Raw genomic sequence first — 27,897 nt, forward strand, 5'->3', positions numbered from 1 at the left:
AGAAAGAAAGAAAGAAAGCCTTTTTTGATGTTTGTAAGCGTTTCTATTTGCAGGGAAAAATCTGTCTGACTTTTGGGAAATATTAGAGAAGTCTCCTGTTATTAATTACACATTTTCCAGTAACACATCATCTGACCTGGGTAAGTACATCCTGGGGCATAAAAGGAAACAACAACAATAGTGAAAACCACATCCATGTAGCATTTGCAATGACTACTCCATCTTCATAGTGTAAAAATACTTTAAATGTTATTTTATTTTTATTTTTGCTTATATATTTACACATTACTATGTATTTTACTATAATTAATATAAAATTATATTTTATATTATTGTATGTTTATTATAATAATCATATCATAAGTAAATTTTACAAACTTCTAAATTATTTGTTACAAGGTCTTCTAGCGGAGGAACAAAGAAACATGCTGGGATGAGAGCTTTTACAGAATTCAGCACTGGGCTGGGTAGGGTCCCTAGTGCTCAGATCTTCCTTAGCTTTCAGCACAAATGACTTCCCATCTGAGTTGCCTTCAGAAAGGGGTGGAACGTGGTCAGTGTGCTGCGTGGCTCCTCCACCCAAAGCTGCTTTGCCAGGGTGAGCTGCACTTCAGATGCTCACCTCTCTCTGCTGCAAATGACTCATTTTCAAGGCTCGATCGAAGCAGGCAGATACACAGTGAAATCAGCGGAGAGTTACGTGTGCTGAAAGCTGTAGGATCCCTCTCTCCTGTTAAAAACAAAAAAACCAGGCACTTTGCAAAAAAAAAAAAAAAAAAAAACAACAAACCAGAAAACAAATCCAAACCTTTAATTAAAAAAGAAAACAGCTATTTCTACGATACCAGATAGTGCTTTCTTTCCTTTATGATGGATGGTGAGTGCTCTAACCCTGTCTTCTCATACCTCAAAGACCTAGAATCGATTTTCTCAAGTTTCGTGAAATTGCAGGAAGAGCCAAACAAGACCCTGGATCCATCAGCAGAACACGTGTGGACATTTAAAAGTGAGCACATATTGTCAGAACTAAATTTGTGCCATCCTTGATTAATGTCTTGGCAAGTGATCACGTATGTTTGCTGCACAGCCCTGTGATGTTACCTACAGTTACAAAGCAACATAAAAGTTTGTCTGAAACAATAGAAGGTGAGGTCAATAATGCATGGAATAGCTGGAGGATAGAAAAACTATTGTAAAAAGTAATTTTATTGGAAAAATATGTTTTATAAAGGGACAGAGAAGAAAAACTTGTTGTTGGCTTCAAACCAAAAACCAAGACTGTTTATATCTTTTCCTCTCCTTTTTTATTGCAATTTTTCTCTGCATTTGTCTCTATCTTCCTCTTTATATGACAGTCAGTTGTTTTAACCTGAGCATTTAATAACTTCAGTAGATTTAACTTTGCCACAGGGCTTCAAGATAGCAAAGTGCTGGTGTGCCACATTTTGGAAGCCACAAAGCAAAGCTTTGCTCTTGGTCACACATAGTAGAAATCAATAGAAATTCAGACCTTGATTTCATGCCTCCTTGTCACTGCAGCTGCATCTCTCTGCTACAAAATTTCCAGATTTCCCATAGTCAGTCTGATGTCTTTTTATGAACTTTTTTAATTTCCTTAACCACAGGCCAACCTTTATCATCTCTGCTAGCCATGAGTGTCATTTAAGTTCTCAAATGGCAATATTTGCCCTCCAGTACCTGCCTGCTCCCATTCACACAGAGACCTTTTATCTCTTTCCTCTCTAGTGAAGCAGCTTAGGAAACAAAAAAAATAAATTATGTGAAGAAAAGAAACAAAACACTTTGCAGTAGCATTTCGGGGGTTTTTGTTTGTTTGTTTGTTTGTTTGTGTTTGTTTTTGTTTTGTTTTGTTTTGTTTTTTTAATGAGAATTTGCACATTAAAATGTTCTCAGTTAAAATTTCAAACATTATTGGCACTCCCTATGTTTTCATACTTAAAATGAAACGGAAGCATGGTCACTCACCTGCCAGAGAAGCACTCAAGGAGTATTGGGAATTTCTGGGTGTATTTTAGATATTATTTTCCCCTAGTGTATTGCACTCTCTGCTGCCTTGGGGCACCAGCATTCCCAGTGTGCTGGTGCCCTCCCTCTGTCTCTCTTGCTTCTCCAGCCACCAGGATCCCTCTTGCCCAGAAAGGGGAGGAAATGCCCACCATGAGGTTCCCACCATGGCCAAAGACGGTTGGAGCAAAAGGATCGTGGTTTCCATCAGCCCCTGCGGAAGCTTCCAGGTCACAAGGCATGGCTGGATCTCCTCCTACTCCTGGGAGGAGCTCAGTCCCATCCCCAGCCCCACAGCCCAGACCCAGTGAGTACAGGCAGGAGGGCTGGAACCTGCTTCACCCCACTGGCTGTGGGGTTTGGCCAAATGTCTCTGAGGTGGAGGTTGGGAGGCCCTTCCGGGAGCCCCACTCTGGGTCACTAGTGAGTTGATTACTTTATTGCAGAAGTGCTAGAATCAGCTACAGGCAACCCGTGTGTAGTTTCTTATCCTGTAGGGAAAAAAACTCAGTCTTGCTCCTCATAGATGCTTCTGCCACTGGCGTCTTCCCTCACATTTTGCTCCAAATTTGGTGAGCAGACCTGTGTGAAAGCAATACAGAGCTTCTTCTCTTGGTCTCCTCTGAACATACCTTCTTTAAATCCTGCCCTTCCCTAGCCCACAGGCTTTTCAAGCTCTAGTCAGCTACAGCTTCTGTGCTTCCTATTTCACCTTGACATTTTTATATGCCACTGGCAGCACTGGGTGAGGGACTCTGGCTGTTGAGCTGTCTCATACATAGCAATTCTTCTCAGTAGACAGATAAATAACAACTGTGAGTGACAGGGAGTGTGTGTCCCTCTGTTCCCGTAGCTGACGTGCCCATGTTTTGGATGCAGACAGTGTCTCCACAAGAAACCAGCAAAAGGATGCAAACAGAGCCAGGTAAGACTGGTCTGGGATGGCAACAGTGTGTCAGTTGGCACATTTATTAAATAGAAACGAATATATAGGAGTAAGTGACTGATAATGTATTTATGTACCAATGTCTAGCTAAGTGTTTATTAATGAACTGTGACTTCAATGTTTGGTTTTTTTTTTCTTTTCTGTTACTCCTTCAATCAACCTTCCTTTTTTTTTTTTTTTTTTATGGTGTCAAAGCAAGCTCTATTCTTTTCCTTCCCTCAGATTTGCCTTCCTCAGTACTGCCTATGCCACCCTCCTACAGACCTGGTGTGACACTGAAACTTTACTCAGCTACCAGTAAGTAGATGCACCTTATGCAGCAAAAATAGTAGTATGTTTGAAAGTAAAGCAAGATGCAAATTTTTCCATGCAGACACAACATACATGTTTAATTTGCTTATGACAGTTTATGTATGTTAACCACCCAAGATGTCCAATTATGGACTGCTTCCATAATTGTTTCATACAGAATTGCACACTCAAAACATAGATTATACTGTGGTGATAGATTTAACATATGTACTGTGTGTGCCAATTTCAGCATCGATTAAGTATTGGAGAATCTTAAAATTCCTTCTGAAAGAAAATATCATGCTTTAAGTCTCCTTATTTATACAAATAAAAAGATGAAGCCAGCTCATGCTATGTGAAATCTCCAGGATTGTTCTGAATTTCCAATGCTGCAAACTATTTCCTTGGATAAGGAAGGATCATCATCAACTAGATTTTCATGAAAGCTCAGTTCTTTTTTTTAAGCACCTAAAAAAAAGGTTAGAAATTAAAAGCTAGAGTAAGGTGATGAGCCACTCCATTTAAGGTTAGAAATTAGGAGGTAGAGTAAGATGATAAGCCACTCCATTTATAGGTGTCTTATACCTATGGTGACAATAAAACTATATTTACAGAGAAGTATTTTGTAAGAAATTCCATACTTTGAAAAACTGGACCTGATTCAATGCCAGGAGGACAGTCTGAATTCTGGGAGAGTCCAGCAGCTACTTTTGATGCTGAGCATGTTTGTGTGTCTGGTTGATGAGAAAGCTCTTACAGTCCAAAATGCTGGGGCAGTGCCTGTGCTCAGTTTGAGACTAGAAAAGAAAAAATGGTCCCCACTTTTCAAAAAAAAAGCAGGTGACTCAGTTCCAAATTTTCCCTTCATTAGGACTATGTCTTTCCAGTTTGGCTGCTTAGAGTTGTGATGGAGCTCTGAGCCCATGGGATGCTCAGGGAAGAGGCTGTTCTTGGTCCCTCCCCACTGATGTTGACTCTCCTACTACCTCAAATAAGTGAGAACATGAGCCTGGCTGGGTGGTAAGGACTGGTGGAGGCAATTTTGGAAATCTGTCTCTCGTTTGTGTTTCTGTGAGGTGACTATTTCAGAAAATGATGCTGTGTAGGGCAAAGAATATGCTGGATGAAATTGCAGGGGTCTTCAGTATCCTTTGGACCTGCTATTACAGATAAAATCAGAGGAGTCTAAAGAACTAAAATACCAGGCAAAACATATTTTTCAAAGGTCTTTTTGAACACCCAGGAAATAAAACCAAGAAGAATTGATAATATGAATGAGCAAATAAATACTTGCATAAAGACTCTGAAGGATGGTGGGTGAGGAGAGCAAAAAGAAATACTGTTTATGTGGTTTGTGATGGATTAACAGGAAACATGGAAAAATAAACTGCACTATTCTGTTATTGTCAAACGAAATTGTGGGTCTTTGATGTGGTTTCCTAATAAATCTGAGTGAGAGAAGATTGCTGCCTGTCAAAACAGGGGAGGTGAGGTGAAAACTGAACATTACCAATCAGGTTTGCGCATGAAGGGAAACCACAACCTTGTGGTCCTCCTCTACTAGCGGAGCAGAGGAGGTGCCAGGGGTGCCACCAGCTCCCTGGCTCCATGTAGGCAACCTTTGGATCTTCATTTTGGGATTATTTGGATGCTTGAAATGCAAGCTTGGATCTGGATTCCCTGCTAATCTCAAAATTTCTAATCATATTTCAATTATTGACTTCTGCTGGTTTATTGATGAATTCAAACATAGCTTTACTTATCTGTAAAGGTGTCTTTTTTGGGGTAAACATATGTGACTCAGAGAGAAAGGTTCTTTCACAAATTCTTTCAAAGGTTCTTTAGTTTTTCTGTCACTGGGAATAATTGCACTGTTAGTAATAGTATCTTACAGTTTTGGTGTCATTTGCTTCTTCCATTGCTTTTGCTGGTTTTGCCTATTGCAGCAATCCAAGACCAGGATCCTGTGCTGTTACTTGTTTTAGCTTTTGCTGATATAAATCAGGTTTTTCATAGTTTCCAGTCCCATTCTGGTTGTCTGAACTATCAACATATAGGATACAACAAGGAAGGTTGCTTGCCTTCCTTTTTTTTTTTTTTTCCCCCCTTACTATTAGAAAAGAAAGTATGTAAGGACATATTTCTCAGTGGGTCATCTGTTTTTAGAATTAAGTAGCATTTTCAAGTTAAGAAGATGACCATAAAACCCGAAGTTTGACAATATGATCCAGTGATCATACAAATACAACTGCTGCAGACAGGCAGTGTCAGAGGGGGAGGAAACTATTGCCCAGGAGGCCTGAGAACACTGCAGTAAAAAAACCAACAACTGAGACTCATTTCCAAGGAAAAGACTCATTGGTGCTGAGCCAAGGAGCAGTTCTTAATGTAAAAGACTCTTCAAACCATGGAGATAGGAAGCCAAATAATTTCAGATTTCGTGGTCATCTTTTTAACTCTGATAATTCTTCTGAATTCTGAAAACAGATGATCTTTCTCTCATTTAAAGACCTCCAAATACCAGAGTATCCTCTTACCCCGCATGACGTACATTGGTTGCGTGAAGGAAATGAGTCAATGCCATAACATGTGAATATAGTTTGACTTCTTGACACTCTTGATGGTTTGAAGAGAAGAATTTAAAAAGAACTGGGTCTTCTTAAACTTACTGGGAGCAGAAGAATATATTATAACAATTCTCATCCATCAAAGATTCTGTAAAAGACAAAAGTTATCTGTATGCCTTGTTTGCTTTGGGTGAATTTGAGTTGAGCAGAGAACCAGTTAAAAGTTCTGGAGTGTGTGACTGGACTTGTGGTGTCCAGAGTTTGCTCATGTGCCTGTTGCTGTCAGATGGGAAACTCTACAGACCCTGGAGAACCTAGGACTGGGAACAGCCCATTTTGGGAAGGCTGGGAGATGTGGATTTCAATGAGATCAGTGCATGGAGAGTCACCAGTTGCCCTTCTATCAGAATCACGGTAGCAGAGGCAGTCTGCTTGCATCTGGCAATCATGAATTTGGGGAAACGAACTGAACAGTGGGATCACAAAGCAAGGAAGGGCATTCACATTGGTCTGGGCGCTGAGACATTATTCCAGTAATTTGTTTCTTGAATCATGAAAGTGGGTGCCAACTTGTAAAATATGCAAATGTGCATATTTGAGCACGCAGGGAGGGATATTTTAAGTCTGAATCATTTCCAGTAACCATGATGTTGCTCTTCACTGGCAGCAAAATTTAATCTCAGTGTCAGAGGGATGTAATATTGAGTTAATAAAGGAACTGTCTATTTACTTCAAGAGTTGGTCATTTCCCTGCCTGTGACAGTAATGTGGTGACTTCAAATATGCAGGAGCAAAGCTCTGCACAGCGAGCTGTCCTCCCTGCCTTTTCTGATCTCTTTTGACTGAATCAATTTCTTAGGAAAGACTACTCTAAGAAAAGAAAGTTCTGAAATAATTCCTACTTTTATTTTTTTTTTTTTATTTCAATCCAAATCTGTATGAGCTTATGAATGGAATACAAAAAAACCATTTCACAGTAGAGATGTATTACACAAAAAAATATAAAACATGACTATGGATCACTGAAAATTTTAATTTTAGTTATATGATGTGAGTATACTATGCATTCCAAAAGAAATTAAATGCAACATGAATTGAAAAAGAATTTCAGCATTAAATGAATACAGTAGTATGCAGATGTAGTGTTAAAACATCTTAAAATTAAGATGTCAAAAATGAAAACCAGAGCAATTTCCTTAGCTTTTAGCTTTTTTATCTTTCCCACACAGATGACTCCAAATTGAAATTGCCATCTTTCAATGTACAGTTAGATAAAGCTGAATTTCTGCTGGAAAAGTAGATAGTTTGAGTAAAACATTTAACACCTGTTTGGCAGGATAGAGTCCCCACACTGGCAGAGGCTGAGATTCACAGGACAGTAGCCTTTAGGAAGTTTGGATCATTCACATCAACTGTAACATTACTTTTCAGGGGCAACTTACATTGAAACCTCACTGCTTCATGGTTTGATATCTAGTTATTAACATTAAGTGTATTTACTAAAGCAAGAAATCATTAATTTTTAATTGATATTGAGTGGAAAAATATCAAGCTGTGTTAAATGCTGTTAAGTGGACAAAGCCTAATTGCATTTATGCAAAGTAGCTGAGGTTAAGAGAAGTGGGGCTCCTTGGCTAATTACACCTGATATTTGTGTAGTGCCTTTGACACACAACTGGTTTTCAGGTGGGCCATTGAGTCTGGGAGCTGTCAGTGTCTGCCCTTTAATCCTCCATGACTCCTCCTTCCTTGGGCAAGCACTGCCAGAAGAGAAATAGTTCTGTAGCAATCTCTTTCAGGTTGGCAGAGCCTTTATTTTCCTCCTGCCCAAGAATGCCATTTTATATTAAACTTCTTGTCAGCAGGAGATGACTCAAGCTTATTTCAACAGAACTTCATTAGTCCAAATTTAACCCCTGTAACCTCTGCTATCACATAACATAAGATGGCCCAAAGCTATAAAGTGTGGGAGACATGTGAACCTGGAAATGCAATTACACTAAGGGGATTATACTCAGCAGGTAAGTCAGTTTATCCACACATGGCCAAAGCCTGCTGCTGGTTACACAAACGGAAAAAATAGTTGACAATCACATGGCGGCCACTTTTGCAGTGCTTGTTCAGCTCTTCCACCCCAATGGGTGCACGTGAAGGGGGCACCCTTATCATGCAAAATGTGCCTTCTCACAGCCTGGGCCCTGGTTATCTTTTCAGAGCCCCAGAGTGGTGTTTGCAGGGATGTCCCTTATTTTTCAGAGTGCTGGAGTAGACAAGACGTTGTTCTGGAGCTCATAGCCCACATAAGGTGTTTCAAGAAGTTTAGTGGGATGAGTATTTGGACTAGTTCAGAGCTGTGTTTTTTTCCCCAGGGTGCCCACAGGCAATCCTCAGAGAGTCCCATGTGACCTCCCCTCCTGTCACTCTTGTAGTGCAGAGGATCAACCCCTGTGTGATGGAGCTCTGTAGGTTCTTTCAGCTGTGCCTCTGTGTCGGTCAGAGAAGACACTCCAGAAAGGAAGCCATGAGGTAAACCTGGAACTAGTTTCTCCTTCCCTCTCTGCTTTAAATACTCCATCAGGTTTTTTCCCAAATGGCAATTTTCAATCACTCATGCTTGTTTTTGAGAGTCTGTGGCTACTGGCTGAGACCCAGATGGGTCCCAGGGCACTGATCAGTACCTGATCTGGGTTCCTGTATTCAGACTAACTGAATAAAGCCCAGCTTCATTTTTCCAAATATCTAATGACATCATTGTGGTTGGACTCTGGCTTTTTATGTCCATATTCAATAGTACCAGCATGGTATGCTGTGCTTACAGAATCATGTGGTGGTTTGGTTTGGAAGGGACCTTAAAGATCATCCAGTTCCAATCCCCCTGATATAAGTAGGGAACAAGTTCCAATAGACCAGGTTGCTCAAAGCCTCATCCAGCCTGGCCTTGAACACTTATAGGGATGGGGCATCCACAGCTTCTCTGGGCAACCTGTGCCAGTGCCTCACCACACTTTTGTAAAGAATTTCTTCCCAATGTCTAATCTAAACCTGCTCTCCTTCAGTTTGGGGCCATTCCCTCTTGTCCTATCACCACATGAGCTTGTGAAAAGTCCTTAATGAAAGATAAGCTACTACTCTCCTAACTTTAACTATCTCTTCAGGTACTGTGTTGAATACTATTCCTGGTTTGTGAAAAATGCAAGTTATGTCTGTGAAAGAGTCAAAAGAGTTACTTACTCCCACAGTAAGTACACTTTCTCTTTATATATCTATATCTCTACATACCTTATTGTGTAAATATAACATACAATTGTACATATCTACAGACTGTTTGCTATCTTTTATCAAATAGCTGTTTTATCTGATAATGATTTTTAAGGGCTTTAAAAAAAAAGGATTGTTTGACCTTCACGTATCTTTTTAGTATATCCTCATAAATCCTCTTCTAATGAACATTTTCTTGTGTTCTTCCAGCATTAAAGCAAAAATGCCTCAAAAACATCTGTGCGTCAGTTTAGAGCATTGAGAAATGTCACTGCAAGTTGGAAGACTGTGGCGATTTTAGTTGTCTTTTATGATTTCTCAGTGTAAACATCAGAATGCAACATGTTTTTTGCAAATATTTGTAATAAGAAAAGCTATTAACCAGATGTTAACCTAGAAACCTCTCTTCCTCCAAGGCATTGTAAAAATAATGTGTACAAACAGATATATTTTATACAAGTGATATAACTGCAATAAAATAATTGAAAGGCTTTTAAAAATCTTATTTTTTAAAGGATATTTATATGGTTGACCAGTGAATGAAAATAGTTTATACTAGTTTTGTTTACAATTAAGACATAGTGATCAAAATGAACAAGCACAAAATAATTTAAAAGCAACCTGAAATAAGACAAGAAAGACTTTCCCTAGTGTTAAACACAGATTATCTTCTAAATCAAGAGTTTCCCATTACTCAGCAACACCTGGATTGCAGAGGTCAACCCAGGAAGTGTTCGGTCCTCTTGTACTTTCACTCTAAGATATATTTTTGTGAGCTCACCAGGATTCATAGAAACACAGAATCATGGAATTGTTTGGGTTGGAAGAGACCTTAAAGATCATTTACTTTCAATCCCCCTTCCATGGGTGGGGATCCCACCCAGGGGTCAGGTCGCTCAGACCATCCAACCTGGTCTTGAACACTTCATGCCCTTCTTTATATGCAAATCTGGTGAACTAAAAGCCAGTTCTGAAAATGAAACAATAACCAATTCAATTGCATGAGCCCATATTTTGCTACCCTGCATCAAGATCATGCTGCTGTCTCCACAAAAGAGTATCATCAAGCCATTAATATTCTTTAAAAAAAGAAGTTTATTTGCACCACATCTGGTGCGCATTGATGTTTCACTGAAGAAAAATACGTGTTCAAAGTAAGATAAAGCCAAGGAGAAATGTGGCACTGTAAGGAATGCTGACCCCAGGGAGGAGTGGGATACAGCAGCCCTCTTTCCAAATACATTTCACCCTTGTGCCCATGACAGAAGCATTTCTGTCATGTCAAAGAGCAGGATAGATTGGAGTAGTACCAATACTGAAAGTTAGGCTAATGGAATAAGTAGGAACGTCGATATGTTGGGAATGTTAACATGGCCGTGGTATTGTGATGCTGTGGGAGATCTCGCTCTGCAGCAGCTCTCTCAGTGTGTGCCCATTGCCTCTTGTCATGAGAGGCTCCTGTCAGAGATTGGCTCTGGGCTATTTGCACCCTCCCCTCAGGTGTTCATGGGCATTGATGAAGTCCCACTGAGACTTCCCTAATGAAGAGTCCCAGCTCTCTCGTCCTCTCCTCATGAGAGATGGTCTAGCCCATCCCCTCTGTGGCACTGTCTCAAGTTTGTCCATGTCTGTCTTATACTGAGGAGCCCAGAACTGGACAGAGGTGTGGCCTCACCAGTGCTGAGTAGAGGGGTGGGACCCACTCCTTTGATCTGTGAGCAATACTTTGCCAAATGCAGCCGAGGACATCCTCAGCCTTCTCTGCTGCAAGGGCACACTGCTTGCTCAAGTTCAGCCCAGCGGGACCCCAGGTCCTTTTCTACTGAGCTGCTTTCCATCTGAGTGGCCCTCAGCACATATTTGTGTATGAGGTTGCACCTCCCCAGGTGCAGGACTTTGCACTTTGTTGAACTTCCTGTATGTCCTGTTGGCCCATTTCTTCAGGCTGTTGAGGTCCCTCTGGATGGCAGCATGACCCTTTGAAATATCAGTCACTCCTCTCGGTTCAGTGTCATTTGCCAGCCTGCTGAGGGCACACCCTGCCCCATCATCCAGACCATTGATGAAGATGCTAAGCAAGACTGGACCCAGCACTGACCACTGGCACGCACCACTGGTCACTGACCTCCAAATTGACTTTGTGCCACTGATCACCACCCTCTGGGCCCCACCAATCAGTTGGTGTTCAACCCACTTCACCGGCCACATCCAGCACAGATATCAACAGCTTCTCTGTGAGGACCTTACGAGCCCACCGTGTCAAAGGCCTTTCTGAACACCATGTAGTTCACAGACTCAGAAGGAGCCAAGCCTTTTGTTCAGGTGAGTATTTTCACAATTTCAAAAATTTGTCAGACTTCTCCATGACAAAATTCACTTGACAGTTTGCTTTTGTTGATGGACTCTTTGCAGGGTAGCCGTGTCTGGCCCTGGCAGGAAGCACACCTTCCCAATGAGGAGAAGCCTTCCCAAAGCTCACTGACTCAACCTTTCCCTGGATTTCTCTCAGCCTTGGATCAGAGACTCCGTGGACAGACAAGAGCTGACTTCCCAGCCCTGAGGAATGCCAGTGTTTAAAGCTGTGTAAATTCTCACTCATCTTTCATCACTGAACTCTACCTCTTGCTAAGCTATTAAAGCCATATTCACATGCCCAAGAGATCTGGTGAGTGATTAATAACAAAGGGATGATTGTTATTTAATTACAGCCAAGAGTATTAGGGAAAGTTATGATACAGTGAATGCACCTGCAGAACAGATTTCTTAGTATAGATCCTTTACGTGGCTGGAGCCATATTACTAAATACACTCTGGGCATAATGACTCTAAGGAATTTTGTGGAAGAATTAATTAATAAATGTTGAAGTGGGTTTGATAAAGGAAGTGATCACATGGGTGAGGTCTATATACAGGTGGGTATAAATAACTTAGTACTGACTTTGTTGAAATCCATTTGTCTTCCATCCAACTGCTTTCAAATAATATCCCTCAAGGTAAGCCTTTCTTATTGTACTCTATAATACAGGAATCAGGAGGAAAATGATGTAGAATAAGCTATTTGGGACTGTGGAATTGTAGACTAAAGAGTAGGTAAGAAATTTGGGATAGTAGACTATAAATATTCAAAACTGTTAGATTTATAACCTCACTTCCTGATGAAATATTACAAGATTTTATAACAGGAATGAATGCAATATTTGAACTTAGAAAAGCAAATAATCATCAGGAGGTACATATTTGAAAACTGATATATAAATATTCATTTATTTGTCTGTAAAAAGCTTCATGCCTGACTTACTTGGAAAATCATTCCAAATTTAGAGTAACCTGTGACTGTAGTTAAAAAACAATCTATTATCTTCCATTTAATTAATATCAGTGCAACACTTTCAGCTTCAGAATTCTTTACACATTTCTGTAAGTTCAAGCACAGCCAGAACTTGAAGATCTCCAAACATCATGTCTGTCATAAGGCAAATTTATGATACATTAGATCAGTCTCAACACAGATTAGAATAAATATTTGACTACAAAGTGAGATTTTTGTGATATGAAACAAACTAATATAATGAATTGAAGATTAACTGGGGTTAATAGAAGTAATCCCAGGATTTCTTTTCATTTACACAGTTCTTCATGTTATCTGCATTTAAACATACAAAGAATTGTTTGAATATCCTGTTAGATCAAGGAATATGTGAAAACTGCAGACCAAAATAATCTTCAATTGCATCATTTTATTGCTAAATGTTACTATCACAGAGTCTATTGACTCACTTAAAGCAACACCAAAATAGGTATTTTTAGTCAGATTTATAGAGATTTAAAGATGACTTTGGTAAAATTTGAAGGATACATAAACATCATCATTTCTGTAATATGTGCATTTGTTAGGATAAGGGTAAAAAATGAATTGTGTCAAGCAGAAATGTATCCAGGCTACAAAAGAATGATTTCCTACGCTTATGTCTTCCCACTTTCAGAGTCAAGAGATAACATTCTGCCTCATATTTTGCTTAACTCACCAGGCACACCAGTCTGCTGTGTGGCTTTTTTTCTTGTCTTTGGATTAAACAAAAAATGATTGTAATTCTGCTGATGTCTATGTCCATGGTCGTGTACAATGGTAAGTGGCAATGTATTTTTATGATTATTTGTGTCAAAATTCTATTTTAAGTATGAGTATTTGGAAACAATCCTTCAGAAACACACCTTCTCTCCCCTCAAACCCTATTGTCCAACATCCAAATGCACTTAAAAGGTTTATTTATGAAGTACTTATAAATAATTTTTTCGCAGGACTTCTAGTGAAGCAAGAAATATTCAGTGGGGCTAAAAATATAACAAAAAATTGCAACTTCCCTTTGCTAGCACTTGGTCTATTTAAATCTTTTATACTCCAAAAATTGCCTGTTACATATAAAAAGATTCTGCTCATTAAGTACATGTGTGTTGTCCTAATTCTCCAAACTACTCAGTGCATCCTGAAATATAACCCGTGTTCAGTTAAAGCTCCTTGTTCAAATTTTACTGGGAATAGGATTTTTTTCTTCATACAACTCTTTAGATTTTATTGTTATAATTGAATGAACTTCCCAGAGCCGGGGATGGTCAAACATCTCGAATTTCTGCAGTTCCTTCACTGTGTAGGAATTTCAGTAAGAGTTGTGATATGCAAGTGAAGAGAGGGGCTCTTAGAAGGTCTAACACCATTTCTGGTCCAGATCTAACACAAAAAAACCCCACACAGGCTAAAATGTATTGATGAAGCTGAACTTTAAGTCTCCCCTATATGGAGAGAAATCAGTGATAATATTCACATTTCCCACTGCAGTGACAGAGAATGCTGAAATACCTGCACCATTTATTGATTTTTAAAAATATTTTAATTTTTTTATAGAACTTCTAATAAAATTTTAAAATTTTATTAAATTGGTTTTTATATTGGTAGTGCACTCAAAAAAGTCTGGTCACTCATAAATTTTTCTCACATAACATTTGAGAGACTCCAAAAAGCTCAAAAGGCTGTGCAACAGTGTTTGGATTCTTTTCGCCCGGCTAAGTACATTCTGAGCACAAAGGTTTAAAATGTTACTATGTTTAAATTTGGAGAGGCTAATTGATTTATGTTTGCATGGGATCTATGCTGCTGATGTCTGCTTTGAGAATGAAGCAAATATCTGTACATGAAGTTGCATCTTTGAGAGGAGGTAATGTGATTTACCTTGAAAAAATCAAATAGGTTGGGTTTGATGCACCCTGACTTTTCCTGGCACAACTGATATTTCTTCTCCCCAGGGATTATAATGACTGTACCTGTGCCCTGTATTTTGACATTTTAATGAGCCACAATTCCAAAAAAAAACAACTGGAGGTGCACTGATGGTTTTTTGATGAGCTTTTTTTCAGGCAACACTTCAGAAAACTCTTGTCACTTGGAAAGTCACAGGTGCAGTCCAGAAACCATTTCACATGTAGCTGAATGCTGAAAGAAATTCCATGGATACCATATACAAAGGGAAATATGTGCCAAGTTTTTTAGCAGATTTTTGAGAAAGGCGAGACAAGTTGTCATCCTCAGGGCCTACTGAGATTTAGAGGATTGAGTTTTGTAGTGGAATCTTTCACTGGTTGCACAGGGAATGACACAGGACCAGTAGCTCCAAATTCATGATACCAAAAGAAGAAAAGAGAGTAATTAATCCAGAAGGTGGTTTCTCTTTGTTCCTCCCCCCGTAATTTAAACAAAAGTAAGCAATCTTGTTAGCAAACATCGGTTCATTGATCTTGACTTAGCGACAATTGGGAATATTGTTCTTTGTAATGAGAGGATTAGAACAGCCAACGTTTTACCACACTGCTGACCCCGTGGCAGAGATTCTTCTGCAGGGAGAACTCCAAACATTTATATGTTAATTGTGTGTACAACTCAGTTTGCTGAGGAGAATTAAGTGCAAGTGAAGGATACTGGAGCAATCACAGCTTCCAACAGCCCTGAAATATGGCTCCATCAATTTTCTCCTCTGATGCATTTCAAATCAATGGGATTTTCCTGTTTTTCAAAATTTTGCTGAAAGGGCTAAATGATCAGTGGCTATTCATCAACAGACACTGAGTTTGAGCCACGGTGTTATGCAGTGTGGCAAACCTGGCTCTAGATGCCCTTGGTAGAACACAGCTCAGGGGAAGGATATTTGTTATTGCAGAGGAAATACAGGCTTTAAGCCTCGAAATAAGGGTCAGTTTTTCTCTAGCAAGCATGTATACAAATATAGCATTCGATGTTGTTTTTGCAAGTCATGCCATTATTTTGTTGAATCTGAATTCCTCATGGGGATCAGGCTTTCAGCAGAGGTGTTTCAGTTCTGTGAAAAGCACTGCCTTTATCAGGAGACCTTTTCTGGTTTGTGGAAAGCAATTTTTTCCCCTTGGACCTGCTGAAATGAAGGACATTTCTGATGAATTTCTGTTTATCTAAAAGTTTCTTCTGACTAAGACTTTCAGGAAAAGAACACAAGAGGAAGGACCTCTCCCTGCCTCACCCAATCCCCTATCCATATTTCACAACTGAATTTGAGAAAGGAATTGCTGGACTGTTACCATGAACATCTTGTTCATGCCACAAAAGTTGTGGGCATCCTGAGAAAGTCCTTAGATATGATTTAAAAAAACAAATTTATTTTTCCTAATCCTTTGCTAAACATGGAGTTAAAGCTTCACACCTAAAAAGCCGCTACTCTGCTTTACTCTCTTGCACCTGTATTTATTGCAGAAAAATGTAACAGATGAGCAAGAGAGCTGTCAGCTCTTTACCAGGATCTTTTGAAGAGAAGAAGGACAACTTTCCTAATGCCAGTTATTCTGTAACACAAGATATGTCATAATTTGAACATTATGGGTTTTTTTCAGCTTTCAGTTTTTAGATTCTTGTGAAAGTAAATGACTTACTAAGTTTTTTTAAAAAATAAGCAAGTTTAAATAAATCCAAAGTAACACGTTGTCTTCTATAGTCATGAAGAGGAAAACAACAGGTTAAAAAATGGGAAGGGAGATAAGTATTAGATTTCACTCCAGTTCAGGACTTGGCAAACAGAAAAAACATGAAAGTGTTGAAAATATACCAAATATACCACAGCATCTTCAAAAAGAAAAAGAGATAATTAACTATAAATAAATAAATAGTGATAGGAAGAGAGGCAATAAGGTAATAGCCAAAAAAGGCTCAGGGAAACCAAACCACTTGTCTTCAAATAACCTTGCTTCAAACAAGAGCATAGGGTTATAGAGTAGAAATATTTGGGGCATAGTTGGGCATTAAAACAGATTTAAATAATTCTCCTGATTTATCCCAGTAAGGACTAATGTTGAGGTGAGCACAGGAAGACAAAATACCTCAACAGCAATACCTGTGTAATAGAGGCTGGTTTTTGAGCTGAAGTGGATGTGACTTACCACTGTGCTTCATGGATTTGGTAAATCAGCCTGTCAGTGCAGGAAGGTGTTCAAAATGCCTGCAGGGTGTGTGTCATAATGGTGATGGTTTAATGTGTTGTTTTTTTGTTTTAAAATCTTTTTCTTTTCAAATTTGTTTGCTGAGATAGGTGGCCAAGAGCTGGAGCCGCCAGCGTTCCTGCCAGAGCTTCTTAACACGCCTGAGAGAATCTTGAGTAAGAATGGTTTAAGCTTTACTTTCTGCATTCTGGCACGGCAGAGGGGAATCCCTCCTGCTCCAGAAGCATTGCAGGGAAGTGGGCTGTGAGCAAATAGCTGGGAGCTCATCTCAAAATGGTTTAACAACTGAGGCAAAACCAGGGGCAGTCCGGGGACAGTTATTGTCATTAACTTTTTAAAAATAAGTGTTGCTTGTTTATGTTTTTCATTTAGACAATGCCACACTCTTCAACGGAGTCTTTCAAAATGTGGAAAGTGTTGCATTATTTTTTGGTAAGTATGTGTTCCAGTTGTACTTCAGCACTGAACAAAAATCCCATGGAGTTTGTTTTTATGTGTTTACTGAGAAGAAATAGGGGGGTTTTGAAGCTGTAGATTTCCCCAAAGACACTGTAATACTAAATACAGCTGAGTGCCAAGCACTGCTCAGTGTCCCAGTGTTGCTGCCTTGTTCAGGCTCCATGTTCACTCGAATGACCCACTCCTGGCTCACCTCCATTTACCATGTGTTTTATGACTGTTCCCTTTCCAGACTGCCTGGGTTCTCACTTCACCTGGTTACAGTCCATCTTCACCAACTTCCCTGCCCTTCTCAGCTTTGTGAACAAGATGAAGTGTGTTACTGGGTTCTGCCCCAGGGATTTTGAAGACTATGGTTGCTCTTGCAGGTTTGAGATGGAAGGGCTCCCCGTGGATGAAGCTGATGAGTAAGTCGTATCCATGAGATGTCCTTTTCTGCTCTGACTGGCTCTAAATGCCCTCATGCTCTGATTATCCAAAGCATAACATGTGTGTAAATGATTTAAAGACAGATGTTGGGAAAAAAAAAATATTTGGGGGTAAATAAGACCCAGACCATTTGGCTCTGTTTAATTTAGTCATCACTCACTTGCCACTGGAATATCTGATGTGATCTATGAAAGATAACTTCAAGTCTGGTGTATAAGCCCTTCCTGTGTTATTCCTACCTGCTGGTGAGAACTGTGTGCTTTGCTGGACCAGCAGCCCCTGCCAGTTGCCTTACAGCACAGCTTGGAAACAGACCTTTGGGAGCAAAACCTCATTCATCCCTCTGTTCTGGGGAGTTCTCTTGCACATGTAAATCAGTGACAAGAACTGGAGGCCCTGTTGATGAGGACAGTGGGGGAGCTCTAATCTGAGCAGTTTGGTGGGTTTGCAGTTTTACCAAACTGTTGGTACTGGGGGCTGTGTAATAAACCAGCAATCTAAGTTCATAGTGGACTAATAAAAATGTTGGCATCTGAGGGGGATTAAAGCATCAGCAGAATCAGGTTACAGCTAAGTATGACTTTAGGTGGCATTAGGAGGTCAAGTAGATCTTGCCCTGAGTGCCTGTGTACATGACATGGGAGCATCAAGGCCAGAGCAATTTAGCTCAATGTTTCTTCCCAGTACCATGCACCACGAATAGACCATCCAAATTCCACTCTGTGCTTTGGAGGGATATTGCCCCAGACCCTGACTGAGATAGTGAGAAAAAATGTAATCTTGGGCCAGGACAATCAGATGATTGTTCACTTATGTCAGCAGGGGGTTTGAAAGGAAATTCAAGGAGAATCAAGATACATCCATGTCTTTTCAAAAAAAAATTTTTCCAACAATATAATGTATTAATTCCCTACATGAAGACAGCAATGGCTCAGAAAGGGCTGACGCCTATAGCTAGATGGAAATTAATCCGTCCACTTTGCAGCACGGGGTGGCTGGGAAAATGGAGATCTAACTCTGCTACTGGAAAACAGCCATGGAACTTCTCTATGAAAGGTTTTCTGAACAATTGTGATGACATCGTGAAATGAGAGCCCGAGTCAGTTCAATGGATTGATACCCAAAGAGCTGAGCACCTGGGATTTTGCTTCACTCAGCTTTATTTTAATGTAGAGTAGCATAAAACCAGAAACTACAGAACCATCTGTCAGCAGGTTTGTCCTGAGAAACATCCACAGAGTCAGTTTGTGTTTACAAATTGGTTTCCAGCCCCAGGGTGAGGTTTTTCTTAGCAGCACAGAAATCTCACTGCCCTGTGCAGTGAACAGGGCTGATTATTGCTTTGCCACTGACACAGATGTGCCCCTGCCTCAAAAGAGCCTCCAAACCAGTGGCTGTTACGTGTTTGTCCCAGAGACAGTTCCCAACATGTTGCAATTTTTTCCACTAATTTATTTCTTAAAAACTAGTTTAGCAAGCCTTGGGTTTTGCTAAAAACCTTCTGTTCCGTAGGGAAGGGCTGAACACCTCACTACGGGTTTTTAAGGCATTAGAAAGTGTCTTAGTGCCTAGAAAACCAACCTTTTTCCACTTCCCAAAGTAGTTAATTGTCATATCTAAATTAGGAGCCTAGTCTGCCTCCCTAGTCCATCTGGAAGAGAAGCATGCCTAAGGGACAATCCATGCCTTACAATCTCCTGCTTGCAAAGGCAAAGCAAGTAAATTTTCAGATTAACTGCTGCAGTAAGTGTTGATGTAATTGCGATGCTCTAAACAAACAAGAACTGCAGGGAGTTTGCATTAGACTAATTATGCAGCTACAGGAGCTTTCAGATGCTAACACCTCGCTAGACCTCAGGCAGAGACAGGAGTGTTTTGAGACATGTCATCAGCTGGATCATTAAAACCCTGTTGCTGATGGACCTCACAGACTTCAGCCTCATCTCCGAAACAAGGCACGGCAGAATCTGTGGTGCAGAGGAGCCATCAGGGCCTCTCTGCTGAATGCTGTTTCATTTGTTAGGTACGTTACTTGGACTCCCCTGGCTGTGAGGACAAATTAAATATTGTAATCATGGTTTATTAATACAGTAAGTGGTTAACTATTAAATGCTTTCCAAATATAGGAAGTGAGAAAGCGCACTTGCAACCTAGAAGGGAGCCTGGCAAGGGGCAGGTGTTTACTCTGTGCTCTAATCATTGCAGGAGTGTTTTGTCCACTGGTGCCTCAGGGCTGTGGGTGATGTGTAATAACACAGTCACTTTGCCTTTAACAAAAATGCCACATGAGCTTAACTAAATGTAACTCCTTACTTTGTGATCACAAGTTCACCCTTCCTGACAGCAGCTGCTGGATATGGTTGTTGGCATGGTCCAGGCCAATGGCAATTCAATAACAGACCCATGTCCTGAGTCCATTTCTCTGAAATGAGGATATTTCAGTCTAGATCTAACAGCAAACCCCTGTTTAATCTGTGTAAAAATTTTACATGGGGTACATGATGACTTGAGTTTTTTATCGTTGTTTCATTTACAGGTGATGTCAGAGTACATAGATGCTGCTATTATATAAAAACAGATGATTTATCTGCACAAACAGCAGAAGAGAGGAGAGGATTGATGAAGACCTTGTTGTTTAAGTTGAATTTTCATTGGCATTCACAGCTAAAGTGGCCATGCAGGCATTTGAGGTTTGCAGGACAGCATTTGCGTAGGCAAACACAAGGTTTCTGACTGCCTGTGTTGTGTGGTGGTAGGAGAAATCTGCTTCACTCCAGTGTGAGACAATTATTTTGTGGCCCTTTCCCATGGATAAATGGTGCATTTTAATTCTTATTGTTGAATAGAAGCAAAAGAAAGAGAGGATGACACTACCTGTATTTGTGCAGTCCCAGTAAGACACTGGGTTCTGAAAGGCATTGCCAAGCCATTAACCCTCCATGAGTGCCAGGTCCAGTGTAGTTCTCCGAATTTGCAGTGGGAAAGGTTGTGACAGGACTGGATCTAAGACCTCTGGAGTTGAGCCATGGGACAATGTTTGTCAGTGAGGTGTCAGTGTTGGGGGGAAGTATTTGGGCACTGATAGGGGATTTCATATTTAAACTATTTGTAGAGTCCTTGTACTTGTGGTACTCAGGTACCACAGCAGGACAGAAATGTGTGATCACCCATGACTTGCAGACCTGCTCCCACAGCTCACTGCTGCATCCAGATATATTTATCTGACTACTCTCACTCAGGGCAAAGCAGTACTCAGCCTTTCTTTTGTCTAGGGATCACACCAAGGACACCCTTTTCTCCTTTGGCACCTTTTCCATTGATGTGTAAGGGCAATGTGGCAGCATTACAGTCTGACCTCGAACTGAAATTTAGCTGTGAGAACTCTCTATTATTTCATTCTTTTAAGATGCTGCTTCCAGCACCGCAAATGCTACGAGGAAGCACTGGAGATGGAGTGCATGTGGGACCCATCAAAGATTTCTACAGATGTCAGCTGCTCTACTGAAAACCTGACCTGTGGTGAGATTAACCTGTCACAAGAGCTAACACTGGAGCCTCACCATGACCAGAAGTGTGTTCTGGTCTATCTACCAAAAAGACATAGACAAATTAAGCAGAAACCACCAGGGCTTGCCAGGGGTCCTGTAACAGGCAGCCTCTCCCTGAAGGTTTCCCTGATTTTCAGGAGCACTAAACACTGCTTGAGACATCTCCACACATCAGAAATGCAGCAGATGCTGAGTAGAGACCTGAAAAACAATTCTATTCTGAGGCATCGAGGTCTGATTTTTATAAACAAACCAGAGAGGCAATAATCCAGCCATGCCAGACTTCATTGGTTTGTGTTTCAAAACCAGTGTTAGACTATGAAACTTGGCTGTGTTTAGCATGGAGAAGCTCATTATAAATAGGTTTGCACTAATGAATACAGGCACAAACCTTACAGGCAGGAAAAAGCAGGTGGAAAAGGTTTTTCAATAGTGCCTTGTTTGGACCTTTGTTTTATTTCCAGAGTCTGGGGATCCCTGTGAACAGTTCCTCTGCGCCTGTGACAAAGATGCCATTGAATGCCTTGTGAATGCACATATTAACTCTTCCCTGAATGGGCTGGATGTCTCCTTCTGTCCATCTCCAGTTACAGGTAGTAATAAGGATCTGATCCACTGCCCCCTCCTGCCAGTTTGTCTGCCAGTATCGAATCTGACCCAAGGAGAATGAAGCAGTAGCTGGGTGCTTTCCTGCCACAATCCTGGCAGTCTGTCCTGTTCTCAGTTTCATGTGTCCTGCCCATTTGCTGCTACTCCAGTGAATACCAGGAGAGGAGAAGGCAGCAGACTAATTGCTGTCCTGGAGCAGGTCCAGGAGAGGTTACTGAGATGGGGAGGGGGCTGAAGCTCATGATGAAAGAGGAGAAGGCTCGGGGGAGATCTTTTTGCTGTCCTCAGTACTTAGTGGGGTGTGTAGAGAAGATGGAGCCAGACTCTTCCTGGAGAGGACAAGAGGCAAGAGACACAACTACAGCAGAAAATTCCAGTTAGGTATGAAGAAGCTTTTTCATCAGGAAGGTCCTGTCAGCCTTGTGAGGCTTTTTCCAGCTGGAAGGAATGAGTGATACTTGTGATGAGGTCACTAGCAGGAATGCTAAAGGTATTGCTAGCCCAAATTTTCCCTTGAACCATGCAAAAACTAACTGGAAAAGCGAAAAACAGTCTGGTGAGTTACTTGGTTTCCATTTTGGAAGGAAAAATCCCTGCTAAAGATGAAGGGGATGTTTATGTCCATTGTCATACCCTGATCCCAGCTCTGTGGATGAAATTACAGCCTTACGAGACCAAACACCTGTCCTGTGGAGGCTGGGGGAGATGTGAAAAGGCAACGTTAGCTTTTCTAATCCTTTGGCTCATAGTCACAGACCTCATTGCTGAGATCAGGCATATACCTCTATATCGTGCTCTGGATGTGTGTACCCCCTCCTGAATAGGTCAAGGGAGAAGAAAATGTCCCAGGCAAGTTTGCATGGAAGCAAGGTTGGTTTGCTGTTTTTTTTTTAAGACAGTAATCTTTCACTAGGATCAGATGGCCCTAATATACAGTATGGTAGTTCCAACACACTACAGATAAAGGGGAAATTGTTAGGTGCTAACAGGAAAATCACGTTGGTTTTACCACTGCTGATAAAGATGGATTCATTTTTAGCTCACTGGATACCTCCACTGATTTTAGGTCCCCGACTATATTTCTTAATACAAAAAAACTAAACCAAACCAAACAAACAAACAAACAAACAAAAAAACCCACAAAACAAACAAACAAACCCCAAAAAACCACCCCAAAACCAAACCAAAACAAAAAAAGCGCCTTTGAATGAAACATTTTTATTTAGTGTTTACTAAGTGTTATTATACTTCTGTGTAGCTGTTCTGTTCAGTTCAGATTTTGGGGAAAAAAAATAATCCTATCTGATAAAATTACAGGAAAAGGATTTTGTTAGATTCTTTATTACAGAGAAAAATTAGTGAAATGGGCATGTGTCTGACTAAACTTTGTTTTAATAGGAATACATTCAATGAATGCCTGACTTGGACTATTCAGATCAAACAGTGACAAATCCCCTCTGCACACTAAATGACAGACCTTTCTCTTTTTCAGAAACAATCAGCAAGAGAGAGCAGACAACACGTCATACAGAGGGTAGGTCATCTCTGTAATTCTTTGTCTGGAACATATTAAATTGAGACCAATTTATACTCAAAAAAATAAGCTACTGAAACAAGAATTTAAAGAATGGTGATTGCTAGCCAATTCCTCTTTTTTAATGTTGAAACTCTTTAAAATTATTTTTTATTATTATACTCTATGTTGCTGAGTAGAATTTAGTATCAGCATGGTAAAAGTACTAAATCAGAATTTTAATACTGCTACCGTAATTATGTTTATATTGTCTGTATTTATATCACAAAATAACTGCACAAAAAGGGCAGTAATAACATTTAGAAATAAATTCTCTTTTGATGACTCTGATCATGTTGTGCCAAGATCCAGTCTAAGGAGCATCCTAAGTCACAAGTCTCTGGCGTAAGAATTCTTTTCTTTTTGCAGAGCTCCTTCATCGTGGGACTGATGGAACACGGGCAGTGACTGCCTCTGTGGAAGAAGGTTTGCAACTGAGAGTGCAAGAAGCTGTTTTCAGCTACCAAAAGTTGAAAGAATACAAGCTGTTAGTTTTCTTTCTGCCCTTCTAAAAGGACTGATGTAGGAGCAGATAAAACATTTTGGTGATTGAATTCAAGACTGATTGGGAAGGTGCAATTTTTCAATTTGTGCATGTAATGTGTTTACCCAGTGTTTACAGTAAGTTTCCCAAGGGCTGAGAATGAACACTCTACAACAAAATCTGTTTTCATCAAAACAGCCTTTTTTTTCCCCCTGGGAACACAGGCTGGAGCAGGTGAGCGGTTTGGCAGAGATGTGCTGTGTGGGTGCCAGCCTCTGGACCCACAGTCAGGTGCTTATTTCTTGTCTTTAGAGAGAGGTTTAATTCCACAAGATCAAGCAGGAGAATGAGGAAAGACTGAGCATGGTTTGTGGCAATGAGGCAGCAGTTTGGAGCTTTATTTTCTTGTAATGCATAGACCCAGGCTGAAATCTTCTCACTCTGGTGCCTCCTGGGTGAGTCCCTAAACCATGAGACCAAGCGGTTCTTGTGACAGTCTTCATTTTTTTTCTGCTACAATCAATAGTTGTCTTACTGAGGAGTCAGTGCTTGCAAAAACTCATTGCTGCAGTATGAGAAAACTACTCTTTTCTTGCCTGCATGGAGAGCGCTGCAACACGAGAGGCCGTGTCACCCAAAGCCATTGGTACCTCTGGGAGGGCACACCTGGTAAAGTGAGGGCCAAGTCATACAGGCAGGAAATAGAGAAGGAGACCCAGTGTTGGACCAGCCATTGCCCAGTTTAGCTGCTGAACTCTTGCTATGAGCCTCCATCACAAGCAAAGCTCCACTGCCGTGTTCAGGGACTCCGAATCTGCCAAGCCCACGAGCACTGGGTGGGTGCAACCAAGCCACTGCTTAACTCAGAAAATCCTGGAAAGGGTTGGGTTGGAAGGGACCTCGAAGATCATTTGGTTCCAACACCCCTGCTGTGGGCAGGGACACCTTCCATTAGATTTGGTTGTTTGGGGAAAAGGTGGAAAGTCGAATTTTTTTAGAACTTCAGAACCTGGTTTCAAGGTGTTTCAAGTGTGTTTCTCTCTGTGAGCCATTGACCTGAGTGTCAATCTGGAATAATGAAAACCATGCAGAATCTTTCAGAATCTTTTTTTTTTTTTTTTTTTTTTTTTTTTTTTTTTTTTAAGAAACAACACTTCTGACTTTTAAAGTCAGAAACAGCACATGCATAAGTGTATGTACTTGAAAAGGCTGAGTGTAAGTGCTGGCTGTTCCTTCATATCTCTCCTGTATTATCAAAGTATTTTTTTTTTACCAGATATTTCTCATTTTCACCTAGCAACAGCTCCAGTGTTGGACCATGTTTTTCTGGCTGCTTCTAGAAAGCTTGGTAATAGAAAACTGAGAACTCCTGAAGGAGGAGAGCACCTGTATTTGCACATCTGTAGCAATCTTTCACCTCCTGAAAAACAATTACTTGTGCTCTCTAAAGAGGCATAAGTCCAACATAGGGCTCAAAATATTACCAAGGGATAAAAACCTGTACTAGGAATTTTAGAAAGCTGAAAATGTAACACAGATAACATGCCTAGTCAGATTTTGAAGGAAACATTTGGAGAACCACATGTCATTTAATTCTGCTCATTCAAGCCCAAAGGACCTTCAGCTTTGTCAGCTGTGGAAGCTGCATTAAACCAAAGCTAAGTATCACTCAGAAACTCCTTCAAAGGCAAAGGCATTCTTCTTCACATCCCACAGCCCTAACAACCCACAAAAAGAGGCAGAGATGATTTTTTGGATCATTTGATAGCCATGCTTCTAATTTATCAAAAGGTAGCTGACAAATGAAATTCATTTTATGAGGTAAAGAAATAAATTAGAGGTTAGGGAGTTATATGGCCTTATAGCTGCCCACCCATACCTGACTTTCAGTGCAGGCAAACACAAGGAGTTCACAAGGAACATTGCATCTTTCTGTGCACAAGAGTGGGATTTCAGACCTAATCCTGCTTAGTCCATTTGCAAAATGAATTTCCCACATCAGTCATATTTATGTTCCTTCTTTCACAGAAACATAGAATCCTGTGTTAGTGTAAAGTGCATTATTTGCATGCAGCAATGAGATTATTTTATCAGTATCACTTTGCCTACAACAATCAATACATCGAGAAAAATAGGCAAATCTCACTCCATGACATGCCTGGGTCTTCCTGTTTTCAGAAAAATCTCTTCTCAGCAACTATTCATAAGAGTCTGTGCTGGCCACTTGTTTTCTGAGATTACATTTTCTGTCTTCAACAGTGATTTCTTTTGAGCCCAGTGAAATGACCTTGGTGACTCCCAAAGCCAGAGGTAAGAGTCTGATTAAACTTTTATTGAAAAAATTTGGCAGTCTTGACTACAGGTGAAGATGGACTTTCATTTACGAAGCTCTGTGGTGTCACAGTCGAAAATCTGCAGCGTGGGATTTCTGGATAATACCTCTACTACTTCTGCTGACTGGCACATCCTGCAGCAAACCACTTCCTTTCTCCTAATTACCCTCTTTATAAAACCAGGCTAATAGTGATGTTTCATTAAGCTTCATATTGCTTTCAGTAACAGTCACTCCAGAAATGCACATCAGAAATGCAGCAGGTAGGTGACTACCACGATGCCTCTGTTTTTTTGTACAGTAACTACGAGAGACCACAGAGGAACAGCTCCTGCTCCTCCCACCCTGTCGATAAAAGGTCAGTGACCTTCAGCTTTCCTCTTTCTTTGACTGACACGCAGTTCTTTCTTTAAAAGCATCACAGTTAAAACCCTGTGCATGGTGACAACAGGGCTGCCAGAGAATCAAATTTAGATCAGGGTCAGATAGCAGGTACACAAACAATAAAACCAGACTGAGAAGCATTAGCTGTTTCTTGCCTCCAGCCACTCATTTGCACTCCTCACCCAAGTGTTTCTGAAAACCTCTTCACATGAGCTTTTCAGATATAATGGTTGGTGCTGTAAATTACATTCATAGCATCTGCTGCCAGAAGGGCTCACTTTGATTTTGCCTCCTCCTTTATTATAGATAATTTCATCAAATTCTTTACCACTCTAAAACCTGTTTCAGCTTTCACAGGTTGTTTGTGCTTCGAGCACAGCCATATCAGTAGGTACAGCTAAAAATGGAGCACCTTGGTAGACTGGGAACTTTTCTGTGGCTCTCTTTGTTGTAGAGAGGATTATCCAGGCAGGATGAAAGGCACCAGAAGAATGTAAAGGAACATTGCATATGGGGAGTAGAAAGTAGTAATTTTTTGACTCTGATTACACTGAGCAGTATCCTGTGTCCCATCTCAGTGCAGAAATTTGGCGTTACTGTACTAAACATTGGTCAAAATCACTAAATGTTCCCCCTGTTAACTTGAATGTATCAGAAAATCTGTGTATTGTGTTCCAGGTCTGCACAGCTTCCACGAGATTATTTGTAATATTTATTCTTTGTGCAGAACTTCCCAAGCTGTGGTTTTATTTTCTATATCTAGCAAGAATTGCTTTCATTTCAACACATCACTGCCACAGTGGTATAAAATGTGCATCTTGCTGAGCCATCAAAACTACTGTGAGACTGTTGATCCCTTTCTGCCACCTTTCATGGGCTTTGTTGTGTTCTTAGCAGTACTTTCATTTCTTTTAATCTGCTCTCTTATCCTATGACAGGTTATTTTCAAAACATACTAAAACCAGAACGTCAGAGAGACAAGGTTAATGAATTTGGGTTTAGTCCAGTCAAAAATTTTAGCCAAAGAATTCAAAAGAAAAGATCTTAAAATACCGAAACTCAGGCTCACTAGTATTTCAAAGCACTTAGTTTGTGAAATGCCACATTCTTCATATTGACATTTAGAAAAAATGAAACCATTTGATAACAGTGCTTCCTTTTACAAGCTAGCTTATATAAAAAAGAAGGTTTAAAAAGAAAGAAAAAAGGATGCTAGGTATCCACAAATTTAACAAAACATTCCTGCTCAACAAAAAATATATACCAATTTAATTTTTAAACTAATCTCCTGAAAATAATGTATTAATATGTCAAATTATTTCCCCCCCAATATTTCCTTGTGTTTACAACCCAGTAAACCCTTCAGTCACCCAGCTCTGCATCAGTCAAATAATTTCCTGCTTTGACTAATGTTGTTCCAAGTTTTGGAACCTTCAGGTAAACAGTCACCATTTTAAAATTAATTTACTCAGAAAATGAC

General features: G+C 40.3%; 2 protein-coding genes across 2 annotated transcripts in view; both read left to right on the plus strand.

Annotated features, from left to right (window-relative positions):
* HHLA1 (HERV-H LTR-associating 1) overlaps positions 1–9,492 on the plus strand; it is a 17,154-nt gene extending 7,662 nt beyond the window's left edge. Inside the window, exons 7-14 of the mRNA XM_027898467.1 lie at positions 54–140; positions 914–1,006; positions 2,135–2,332; positions 2,879–2,950; positions 3,194–3,268; positions 8,199–8,355; positions 8,985–9,067; positions 9,298–9,492. Of these exons, the coding sequence (XP_027754268.1) occupies positions 54–140; positions 914–1,006; positions 2,135–2,332; positions 2,879–2,950; positions 3,194–3,268; positions 8,199–8,355; positions 8,985–9,067; positions 9,298–9,341 (809 nt within the window). The 3' untranslated portion in view covers positions 9,342–9,492. The remainder of the gene's footprint in view (positions 1–53; positions 141–913; positions 1,007–2,134; positions 2,333–2,878; positions 2,951–3,193; positions 3,269–8,198; positions 8,356–8,984; positions 9,068–9,297) is intronic.
* Positions 9,493–13,197: 3,705 nt separating this feature from the next.
* OC90 (otoconin 90) lies at positions 13,198–26,011 on the plus strand (the record flags this gene model as incomplete). The annotated part of the gene is made up of 8 exons (XM_027898468.1): positions 13,198–13,213; positions 16,972–17,031; positions 17,291–17,465; positions 20,894–21,006; positions 21,500–21,628; positions 23,137–23,178; positions 23,587–23,643; positions 25,961–26,011. Coding segments are annotated over exons 1-8 (643 nt in total), but the record flags the coding sequence as incomplete, so codon positions are not given.
* Positions 26,012–27,897: the final 1,886 nt, after the last annotated feature.

Source organism: Empidonax traillii, unplaced genomic scaffold (assembly GCF_003031625.1).
Source record: "Empidonax traillii isolate 1590-97213 ecotype Southwest subspecies unplaced genomic scaffold, ASM303162v1 scaffold598:size422692, whole genome shotgun sequence".
NCBI classification, from domain to species: Eukaryota; Metazoa; Chordata; class Aves; order Passeriformes; family Tyrannidae; genus Empidonax; species Empidonax traillii.